At 40.6% G+C, this 12,559-nt stretch overlaps 1 protein-coding gene across 10 annotated transcripts in view; it reads right to left on the reverse strand.

Moving 5' to 3' along the window:
* Positions 1–12,559, reverse strand: part of WDR25 (WD repeat domain 25) — a 98,166-nt gene that overhangs the window by 16,959 nt on the left and 68,648 nt on the right. For all 10 annotated transcript variants that reach the window (XM_039536534.1, XM_039536537.1, XM_039536532.1 and 7 more), the window contains one exon: positions 5,523–5,653. In XM_039536534.1, coding sequence (XP_039392468.1) covers positions 5,523–5,653 — 131 coding nt within the window. The remainder of the gene's footprint in view (positions 1–5,522; positions 5,654–12,559) is intronic.

Below are 12,559 nucleotides of genomic sequence, written 5' to 3' on the forward strand. Positions count from 1 at the left end.
CACACTCCAACCCCTGAGCCCTCATACCACTGGACACTCACTGCTTCAAAAGAGGCAATACACCCCAGCTTACCAGTTTCATCTCAGATCACCATTCCGCTTGACACACAGCACTTAGATATGTTTATAGTGCAAAAAACTAAACTATAGAGATTCACGTGATAAGAAGTAAAATTATTGGAAACAAATGGTTATGTATATAATAAAATCATAATCTAGAAACTCAACTTACTTAACTTGATACTTTCATGTCTTATACAGCAATGCTCACCCAAAGTCCTTCCAGTGTTTTACAGCCAAGCTTTGCTGGGATGTTCTGTTCATGAGACAAGTCACACTGTCAGCTTGCCTCCTCAGTGAAATATCCTGGATGTCTGTTTGCAACCCCAGATATATCCGAACAAGCTATTGTCCTTATGAATAAACAGGGCGCACCCCTGCTGGTTGGGTATTTTTTTCCCCTCTGTACACCTTTGTAGATCTTTGCAATCTCTTAAATCAGCATCTGGCTCAGTATGCAAACAGGCATACATTGTGAGGCACACAATACATAATGGCCATACAGGAAGATAAACATTTCTTAGAATTTAAAGATAAGGGAAAAATTACAGAAAATAAAATAAAGAGACCAGGTAGATGCAAAATATCTTTTACTGGACCAACTTCTGTTGGTAAGTGAGACAAGTCTCTCTCACCAACAGAAGTTGGTCCAATAAAAGATATTATCTCACCCACCTTGTCTCTCTAATATCCTTGGACCGACACAGCTACAACTACACTGCAGAAAACAAAATACAGTTATTTGATAATGCTTACGAAGTTTAAACAAATACACCTACACTTACGTGGACCTGGAATGTCTAGGAGTGTTGTTTAGGAATTACTTTTTGGGACTAAGAAGTGACTTCCTGACTCTACAAGTGTGTAGCTTTTCCTTAGAGGTGGGTGGGGATTCTCCTACCTGACAACATATAAAAATTGTTGTTACTTATCAAATGAAACCAATGTGTGTAAATAAATTCCTCAGCTCAGTCCGACAGTTCACAATGGCTGGTCTCTTCAGATACGTAGAAACTTCAGCTCAGTTGAAAGTAGCGTTAGTTGAAAGTGGTATTACAGCTCTAGTCTTGTTCAGATATTATCACTGTGTTCCCTCAGGACCCTAAAAGAAAAAGATTTAACCCAGCTGTGAGAAGTCTGCTGTTGAAAATAAAAGGGGCCCTTGGAGCCGAGCCAAAATATCCAGGTCTCACTCCCTTATTCTATCCAGGTGTTTCCTGTCTGTGAAATGGATCAGTGATGACGCCAAGTTTTAGTCAGTGTAAATAGGTGGACCACTGAACATTGAGTATGCTTCCTGCAAGGAGATGGGGCAATCCAACTGGCATGTGAGTTGGGCTTCTTGAATCACCTTTTCATAGCCAAGTAAAGAAACAGAATGCCTAGTGGTTTTATATTTTAAACTCTCTTTGAATTACAGTGTGTTTGGGGGTGGGACGTTTCTGGCCTTTCTGTTCTGGCAGCTTCAGCTCTGAGGTCTTTGCAAAGCTCCTGTGGGGCCTGTGACATGCTAGCCCCAAAAGGGTTAGTCTGGCTTAGAAGTAACCGGATAGGCCACACCTGAAGGAGGATTAGGCTGCTGATTTGAGGGTCCTGAGCTGGAACCTGGAATAATGGGCAGGCCTGGGTTCCCCTATTAGCCTCTGGGGAAGTGGCGCAATCTAGGCAGTGAATTGGAAGACTGCCTGAGACAGTTTGAACGGAAAGACTCTGATACCCCAGGAAGGGAAAAAACTATAGTGACCTGGCTGGAGGGCCAAGCAACGAAGAGGGAGTGTCCCACTCCTAAGTCAGGAAGAGAAGGCACGGCAACTCCTGGAGTGTGAGATGGGTCTCACCATGAAAGAGAGACAGAAAGGGGTGTCAGACCAGGCAGAGCTATTCCCCAGACAGAGCCACAAGGAGGTATCCCAGAAGTGAGCAGAGAACCCCATGACTGGGCCTTTTCGTTCAGTGTGGTGTAGTCTCCTTGGCTGACAAAACACAGCTCTGTGTTCCTTCTGACATGGCAGCTCATTTTAAAAATTTCATTTTGAAATGTTCTAGTCTCCATGTGAAGTCTTTATACGCTCTCCGATGGTTTCACAACCTTATTTAATCAGCCCGTTATACAGCAATATAAAGTCATTTGAATAATAGGTTCTACATAGACAAAGCTTGCTTCAACACCAGCAGAATGAAATAGCTGTATACTAAATCTCTAACTCTGCATTAGTACCCCTTTGTTCTTTCTTCACTATATGAGCTTAGATAGCTAGCTTGTGCACTTCTGAGGTGTGTGTGTGTGTATACTTTACCATTAATCAAGCCGTTAACAAGCTGCTGCCTACAGTCATGCAGTTCTCTATGAAACACTGGTTGGCTTTACGGTGAAGATTTCCACTTTATGTTGGCTTTAACTAAAGGCCAGATTTTGCCAACCTTACTCATGTTGAGTAGTACCTTATTCTACACTCAAAATCAATAGGATGTCTTGTGGAGAAAGGCACTACTCAGCATACACAAGAGCAGCAAAATCTGTCCTTCAATGTTTCATATGGTTTTTGATATAGCATAGATCTGACATTTTTGTTTCTAGTTAGCCAATTTGCTATCTATTGCTCAAGGTTTCAGTGTGTGAAAGACTGCAACAAACCTCCCACTATATATCACTACTTCTAAGACTTAAAATTCCTCTTTTGGTGTATATTAATTCTTGGACAATTAATTAATAATAAATAATATTTACAGCTATTCTCACAAAAAACAATCCCTTTGTCACATTTATTATACACCTATTTAGCTAAGATTTTCCTCATAAATTGCTCTTCTTTTAACACCCCCCATTGTCACTATTCTTCCTGTAATATGTTCCCAGAGCTCAACACAAAATTCCAGGTGCAGGAGTCAGATACATTTCAGGTTGTGTAAAGAACATTCAAAATATGATGGTTATTTGGCCCTGGAAATGTAAGTTTAAGACGTGCAAATGGAAAAGCCAGCACATTAAACACAAACAGTACGCACTGAAGAATGACCACTGAAACTGAGCTTCCAATGTATAATATGTGTATTCTAGAGTCAGACTACACGTACTACAGTGGCATAGCTGCAGTTACAATGCTGTAGCGCTGTAGTGTAGACACTTACTACAGCAACAGAAGAAGTGTTTCTGTCACTGTAGTAAAACTACCTCTCTGAGAGGCAGTGGCTAGATTGACAGAAGAATTCTTCTCGGAAAGGCTATCGGGGATGTAATGAAGGAAACATTTAAAAAAATTAATTTCTTCATCCACACATATGAATATGATCATAAGAGTACAAGACAGAAAAGAAAATGAGAGTATGCTTACTGTCTCACATGAATAATAAAGAAGCTAATATATGTAAAAAGGAATCTATTGAAATATCAAATGTTATGGGGCAGGATGCATTAAATATTAATAAATAATGTCTAATCAACACACTGTTTTATGGCAAACTGACACTTTGAAAAGTAACTGGAGGCTTTGCAACAATGATACTTATATTTGTATTTATTAGACATTAGACATTATGCTACAAGTGGAAGCTCATAGCTAAGGCTACAATTTAGTCATGGGTTCTTTAGTAAAAGTCATGGACAGGTCACGGACAGCCCTGTTGGAGGGGGCAGGGGCCAGTGGCACCAGCTGCCGGGAGCCACCAAGCAATGGCTACTCCGGCCATCCCGAGGGCCGGCCATCTGCCGTTGCTCCTGCTGCCCCAGGACCGCGTCTCAGGCAGTCCCTGGAGCCAGCCGCACTGGCCACTGTTCAGCTGGTCCCCGAGGCCAGCTGCCCAAAACCGCCCAAGCACCAGTGTGGCTGGCTGTGGAGCCGCCCAAGCGGCTGGCTGCGGAGCTGCTCCAGCAGTGGCAAGTGTGGCTGTCCCTGGGGCCAACTGCTTGGGCGGCCCTGGGGTCAGCCACACTGGCCGCTGCAGAAGTCATGGAGGTTGCGGAAAGTCATGGAATCCGTGACTTCTGCAATCTCCATGACAGACACAAAGCCCTATTCATTGTCAATCAAAAACACAGAACTCGTCCCTGATTTTTCCTCTTTCAGACTGCTCAGGCAGATAACAGTCTCTGATGGCACCATTCAGTTGTGACTATCCACACATCACCCAGTACATACATTCTTCCCTAATTCAAAACACTACATTTTAAAATCAATAGGAAAGAGAAGAAACTATGATGGTCCACTTTGAAACTATTGCATGGATAGGACTGTAAACTACAGATTGCTGGTTTTTAATCAATAACAATAAACATAAAGATTAGTTTTTAAAACAAACATTCCAACAGGAAGCTCAATATCCATTTCTGACCCATGCCACTCCTTAAACTTTCAGCACTGATTAACTGCTGCATGTTCCAAGTTAAAATTAGATATTAGACAAATTGCTTATTCGGGTGGTTTCCTGACTGAAGAACTTCCACACATATCTAATTATGTCTCAGAGAACAAAGCAGACAATCATATCTGAAAACGGTGCCTATTAGGAGCAGGTGTAGACAAGTTCCTTTGTCCTGGGTGTGCCTCTGAGCCCAAAACCTGAACACTAATTTTTAAAATGCCTTACAACAGTTAATTTCCCTTTTTACAATAAACTAATCATTTCTGGGAACTGGATTACTGCCTGTTAACATGGTGGGAGAGTAATATTATCTCTTAATTACAGTCAGACTACTAAAAAAAGGTGTGCACAAAATCTCTCACAATTATTATTATTTACCTTGGGATCAGTCTATGAAGATTACCAATCCTTAGTTCTTCATTGTTCCACATATTACTTAAAATAGCTTCTAAACATGAAACTCTAGTTCCGGGAAGGAAAAAATATGGTCAACTAATGACACAGAAATACATCATTCAGCTATTGTGAACTTCACAGTATCCTGTACTGTGGGCTGTAAAATGTGCTGCCTGTTAAGAGATCAGACATTAAGTGTGACCAAAGGACTTCAGAACTTGTACTTAGAAACATCACAGTGGGATTATTCTCAGCCTCCAAGGAAAAGCTTATACCTGTACTGCAATGCTCTTGAGAACTCTTGGGTTGTAAGGTGGAATTCAAATGAGAACAAGCAGTGGTCCAGGTGCCCATGAACACCTTCTGACCCCACTTGATGATGTCTCACACTTTGAGTCCGCGTATGGAAGAGTTAAAAGAGCCCAATTGGTTGGGTAGGTAGTGAAAACATAAATATTGCCTGAATCCTACAACAGAGACATCAGAATATAAATTTCAAATGACAGAAAAACTCAACTATTGTTCTGGTAGTAATTTACGGTGGATAATTAAAAATAAATTTGAGAGAGAGAGAGAGTTCTAGTTATCTCCTCCCCCTCCAAAACAAAGTCCTATTAGCTACCCATACTCCCCACCCTTCAGAATGCATCTATATCAGACAAGTTAAAACAATCTGGCGAACAAGAAATGAATCAGATATCTGTTACCTTACAATTCCTTATATCCCAGGCTTTAACTTCTGGGCTGAATCCTCCACAAATAAAAATATTAGGGTCAGAAAGATGAAACTTCAGTGTGCTGATCCTAAATTCATTTTTGCTGCTAAATACCTGTGTCCCTAAAATACAAAAAAAAAAAAAAAAAAAAAAAAGAACAGGGTTAAAATTTGAACATGAATAATACTTTCATTAAACAGAATACTGAATTTTTATGTAGCAAATAAATATTAAAATAAAATGTAGGTTGCCAAAAGTCAATATGTAAATAGTAGCATAAACACATGAGATTGTAAAAAAATCTGGAATTGAATTAACTTTATTCCATTTAGGTGAAATTCATCCTACTCCTGGCCTGCTACGCCATTTGCTGGGCAGTGCCCTTGCACAGACAAGAACAGGGCAGAATGGATATGCAGAGAGACTTCTGGGTCACTTGCACACTGTGGATGGGGGTTCCACAATGGTCCCAGATAGAATGGCATGCAGGAGTTACATATGCAGATACCACGGATGGGTATGCCTGTGCAGAGGAGCTGTGCTTCTTATTCTAGCAGCTAGAAAAGGGGCTGCATTGAAACCCTGTGGGCTGCATTGAAACCCTGTGGCCTGCATGTATGCTGCAGGGAGTGGAATTCCATCTGGTCAGCCACATACCTTTCCTCTTGGATTTTGCTTGCTTGGATTTTGTGGAGGAGGGGTGAATTTTGCCTTTACAGCAGAAAATAATTTGCATACCCTCATTCTAAGGCAATATCAGTTCCCATGGATACCGTGTTCTCTAAATTTAATTGTGTATGGTAATCTTCAAAGGATCCTGTGGCTTAATAGTAATTGTCTTGCAAACAGCACTTCCAAATTATATAATTCATACATTAATACCACAGGAAATTCAGCTACATGAATGTGTAGGTATTATCTCCAGTTCATTGCTGTTATACTTATCAAATTCATTATAATGTACATTCACTGCAATACTATTCTGAAATAACAACATATCCTAAGCTAAATGCATTTAAGTTTTCACAATTTCAAATTTTATATTCTATTGTATTACACATGGTATCTGCATTCAGGAATATATAACGGCCACATACATTGAGAATATATTAGATAGTGCGCACTAACATAAGAACACAAGAATGGCCATACTGGGTCAGAACTATGGTCCATTCATCCCAGCATCCTGTCCTCTGACAGTGCCTGGTATTAGATACTTCAGAAGGAATGAACACAACAGGGCAATTATCAAGTGATCCATCTACTGCTGTCCAGTCCCAGCTACTGGCAGTCAGAGGTTTAGGGACACTCAGAGAGTGAGGTTTTGTCCCTGACCATCTTGGCTAATAGGTTCATGGAGGATAGCTTGGCTATCTAATTCTTTTTTGAACCCAGGTGTACTTTTGGTCTTCACAACATCTCCTGGCAATGAGTTCCACAGGTTGACTCTGCATTATATAAAGAAGTTTCATTGAGTGACCCCTGGAACTTGTGTTACATGAAGAAATAAATAACACTTCCTTATTCACTTTCTCCACACCATTCACGATTTTGTAGACCTCTATCATATCCCCCCCCCTTAGCTGTCTCTCTTTCTAAGCTGAACAGTCCCAGTCTTTTTACTCTCTCCTCATATGGAACCTGTTCCATATCCCCAATGATTTTTGTTGCCCTTCGCTGTACTTTTTCTTATTCTAATTTATCTTTTTTGAGATGGGGGGACCAGAACTTCACCCAGTATTCAAGGTGTGGGCATACCATGGATTTATATACTGACATTATGGTATTTTCCATCCTTTTATCTATCCCTTTTCTAATGATTCCGAACATTCTGGTAGCTTTTTTGACCGACGCTGCTCATTGAGCAGATGTTTCCATGATGACAAGATCTCTTTCTTGAGCAGTAACAACTAATTTAGACCCCATCATTGTGTATGTACAGTTGGGTTTATGTTCTCCAATGTGCATTACTTTGCATTTATGAACAGTGAATTTCATCTGCCATTTTGTTGCGCAGTCACCCAGTTTTGTGAGATCCCTTTGCAACTCTTCATAGTCAACTTTGGCTTTAACTATATTGAGTAGTTTTGTATTGTCTGTAAACTTTGCCATTTCTCTGTTTTCACACTTTTCCAGATCACTGAGTAAGTCAAGGGCCCCTGTTCACCTTAAAATACAATGAGGGCACCTTAAAAATGTGCATCTCACCAGCTGTATGGCAAATCAGACTTTCAGACCAATTATCTTTAATAATGTACAATTTTTTGTTCTATAAAAAATCATAATGTGAACACTTCTTTGCTATTAGGTTGAAAGGAAAAATGTAATAAAATTTCACACTACTTTCTTCACTCTGGAACTGATCTGGCTGGTTTTGACATAGGAATTGATCTTGACTCCCTGACTGGATTAGCCAATCTTACATGGTAAGGAGGTTTTACAAGAAGCCATTCTGAGTCACTTTCTCAAAAAGAATGAGATTTCATTATGCATGCTCACTCAGAGCCAGAGCAGAAAGCAGAAAAAACCAAAACAATACAAAATAAAATATGCTGCTCCCTGCTGCAGCTGGGGGGCGGGGTTGGATGGTTGCTTATTGTTGCCTGACAGATTGTCAACCCAAAATTTTAAGGGCTCCTGTAAACACTGACAGGGAAAGCATCCATCCAACAAAGGTCTCTAAAAAAGAAAGAAAGAAAGAATTGGGGGTTAGCAGGCCAGCAGTCCTTCCTTCCAAAGTTGCATGCCACACCTAGTGGCTTTCCCTCCTGGAAACTTGCAACTTCCCCAAGGACAGGAGAAGGAAGAGAGGAGATATTCATAAGTAAGGAGGACAATGGTAGTACCAACGTAACAAGAGATTACTCTCATCTAGGCCACCATCTCCATCTAATAGCTGCTACATCCCTCAGCTTGACCTTCTGCCTTCGAAGGATCTTGATTAGTATGGGATCTTGAGTGCAGAACCTTCCAACACATGGGAAGCAAAATGGCTAGCTAACAACTCTGGTTAAATGTGCTGAATAACAGTGGATCATTGTTACCATAACAAATACACAATGATTTAATAATCAGATATCTAAAATGTTGTCAGATATAAAGGACAAAACAAAACAAAAAAAAGGAAAATAAGAAATTTATCTCAAGTGGTTAAAAACTGGGAAAAGTTGAATATGAACTTTTTTGTTAAACAAGAAGAGGAAGCCTGCAAAATATTCACTTTTTAAATATATTTTTAAAACAAGAAACTAAATAAACAAAAAGAGTGTGGGGGGTATTTAATTCTGGTCCATTTTATATGCAATTTTGTGTACTTTTTGCATAAATACAATAGGCAACTTAACTTTTGTTTTTGGAACATTTAACTCTAATTTTAAGAATAGGTTTTCCATTTGTGGTCAGTTATTTTATGACCTCTAGCAACATCTTGTCAATTATATTTTAGAAGACTATGAAAATATAAAAAGAAGATATATAATATTACAATGAAGGTTTCACATCTCATACCCCAAATGAGCAACTTCAGGGGGGAAAAAAGATATATAGTTCATTTCCATTCTTCCCAAGTCCAACTTTTATTAATAAAATAATACACTACTTATATGGAGAAAAGTTGTCTTTTGTTTTTTTAATCTCCTTTCTTGATCCCTAACAAAGATATTTTATCATTTGTTTCTTAGCTGAACTGAGACACAATTTCTGGTAATGTTCTCTTCCACAGAGAAAACCTACATTCTTCTTTGAGCATTGGCCTGCTAAACCCAGAGTTGTGAGTTCAATCCTTGAGAGAGCCATTATAGGTATCTGGGGCAAAAATCTGTCTGGGGATTGGTCCTGCTTTGAGCAGGGGATTGGACTCTAAGTTGTGCTGGGTTAGAGAGATCCCCTAAGGACTGCCCTTGGGGCTGAGAATGAAGCATTGCATGGTGCTCACCACCTCTACTTATCCCACCCCACCTCTTCAACCAACAGGGGTGGGGAGAAGGTGGCATAAAGCTAGCTATTAACCATCTGAGGATTCCATAAGAATGGCCATACTGGGTCAGACCAATAGGCTATCTAGCCCAATATCCTGCCTTCCAGCAGTGGCCAATGCCAGATGCTTCACAGAGAATTAACAGAACAGGGTAATCATTGAATGATCCATCCCCTGTCGTCCACTCCCAGGTTCTGGCAATCAGCGGCCAGGGACACCCAGAGCACGGAGTTGCATTCCTCACCATCTTGGCTAGTAGCCACTAATGGAACTATCCTCCATTAACTTACCTAATTCTTTTTTGAACCCATTACAGTTCTGGCCTTTGCAACATCCTCTGGTATATGAGTTCCACAGATTGCCTGTGTGTTGTGTGAAGAAGTACCTCTTTTTGTTTGTTTTAATCCTATTGCTTATTAATTTCATTGGGTAACCCCTCGATGTTGTGTTATGTGAAGGAGTAAATAACACTTCCTTATGCACTTCTCATTCTTGATTTTATAGACCTCTATCATATCCCCCCTTCATCATCTTTTTTCCTAGCTGAATAGTCCCAGACTTTATAATCTCTCCTCATATGGAAGCTGTTCCATAACCTTAATCAATTTTGTTGCCTCTCTTTGCACCTTTTCCAACCCTAATATATCTTTTTTTGAGATGGGGTGACCAGAACTGCATGCAATATTCAAGGTGTGGGCGTACCACGGATTTATGTATTGGCATTATGATATCTACTGTTTTATTATCTATCCCTTTCCTAATGGTTCTTAACATTCTGTTAGCTTTTTTGACTGCCACTACCCATTGAGCAGATGTTTTCAGAGAACTATCCACAAGGACTCCAAGATTTCTTTCATGCTAATTTAGATCCCATCATTTTGTATGTATAGTTGGGATTATGTTTTCCAATGTGCATTACTTTGTATTTATCAACACTGAAGATCGTCTGCTATTTTGTTGCCCAGTCACCCAGTTTTGTGAGATCTCTTTGTAACTCTTCACAGTCTATTTTGGATTTAACTACCAATTTTGCCACCTCACTGTTTACCAGATCATTGCCCCTACAGCTGTAAGTGCCATTTGCACTGTTAGAGTGTTACAGCAGGTATATGGTAAGGGGCAAGGATTTAGGTCATTGAACTATTGGAGGAAACATTTTCAGATTAAATGTAAAACTGACCCAACTACAGTAACTCCTCACTTAAAGTCATCCCAGTTAACATTGTTTCGTTCTTACATTGCTGATCAATTAGGGAACATGCTCATTTAAAGTTGTGCAATGCTCCCTTCTAACGTTGTTTGGCAGCTGCCTGCTTTGTCTACTGCTTGCAGGAAGAGCAGCCTGTTGCAGCTAGCTGGCGGGGGCTTGGAACCCGGGTGGACCGGCAGCCCCGCCATCAGCTCCCCGCTCCTGTAAGTTTCCTGTACAGCAGCTGCCCAGCAGGCTAGCAATTACAGCTGTCCCTCTCCCCACTGCCATGTGCTGCTCCTGCCCTCTGCCTTGGAGCTGCTCCCCGAGACTCCTGCTTGCTGTGCGGGGTGGAGGGAAGGAAGAGGGGGGGCTAATGTCAGGGTGTCCCCCTCCCCCTTACTTCCCGTTTATCCCATCTTCTATAGAGCAGGGGGACACACACCAGGGCTCAGGACGGCAGCAGCTGCGGTCTCAGCAAGCTGATCTAATTAACAGGGCAGTGTACTTAAAGGGGAAATGCGCATATTTCCCTCCATTCTTGCTGCTTTGTAGAGTGAGAGAGTTAACCCTTGAGGGCTCAGCCAATTGCTAGTTCATCATTTAGCAGTAAGGGAAATATCCCACCCTCTGACTCCTCCACCTCAAACAAACCTCACAATCATCATCACAGTGTACCATCAGAGCTCTCCCATCTCACACTGACTTCAATGGGAGTTAAGGTAACTTCACTCTTCAGTTAATAAACTGAAAATTAAAGCTGCTTGCGACATAAAACAGAAAATGCAACGTGTTCCAGTGAATGTATATATTCGCTGTATCTAAGTTCCTCTTGTTTGTATAACAAAGATTCAGTCCATTCTGAGGCTGTAGGGAACATGAGGCTTTTTGATAACGTACTTCATTGTAGATCTTTGTTCCTGCAAAGATGATGTTTTTCTGAATGGTGAGTTTTGATATCTATTCAGTGAGGCCAAGATTTCACCCAAAATATTTACTGTGTCAATATGCCAGCAGGATCAAATCTTGCTAAACGATTTTACCATAGATATAACTTATTGCTAGAATTAATTTAGCTTTAGTTTTTCCGTATTTTGTCCCTTTATTATTGTTAGTTACTTCACTATTATATCCATATTTTTACAACCTTGCAAAATACAGCCTCATAGTGGGGGCTTTGTTCTATTATTTTTAAATGAAAACCACAAATTAAAAAGTAGTACTGATGACACAAGACAACTTTTAATTTGCATCCGTTATGATTGATTATTGCCACTCTTTGCACAGAGGACTTTGCAGGCCTCTAGCACGATTCTTAAACATGGTTTGGTCCTGTCCAGACACACTGACATGACAAAATGTCCCATTCTCTCATATGCTGCAGCCCATTTATGCTGTTCTGGAATAATGGGGTCATAAAAGGAGTGTGACTGGCCCTTACAGAATACTTCCATTTTACAGGGTAGAGTTAGCCTCTTTCTACTTCTGGTGTAGGGACTGGGCCAAGGAAGGGAGGGTGCCTGCCAGTGTAACAGTATGTCACCAATTATGGTGGGATTTCAAAAGTATTCTGTATTCATAAGAACATAAGAATGGCCATACTGGGTCAGACAAATGGTCCATCAATGGTCCAGGATTCTGTATTCCAACAGCGGCCAATGCCAAGTGCTTCAGAGGGAATTAACAGAACAGGTAATCATCAAGTAATCCACCCCGTTGCCCATTCCCAGCTTCTGGCAAACAAAGGCTAGGGACACCATCCCTGCCCATCCTGACTAATAGCCATTGATGGACCTATCCTCCATGAACGTATCTAGTTCTTTTTTTAACCCTGTTATAGTCTTGGCCTTCACATCCTCTCGC

Source organism: Mauremys reevesii, linkage group 4 (genome assembly GCF_016161935.1).
Source record: "Mauremys reevesii isolate NIE-2019 linkage group 4, ASM1616193v1, whole genome shotgun sequence".
Taxonomy (NCBI): domain Eukaryota; kingdom Metazoa; phylum Chordata; order Testudines; family Geoemydidae; genus Mauremys; species Mauremys reevesii.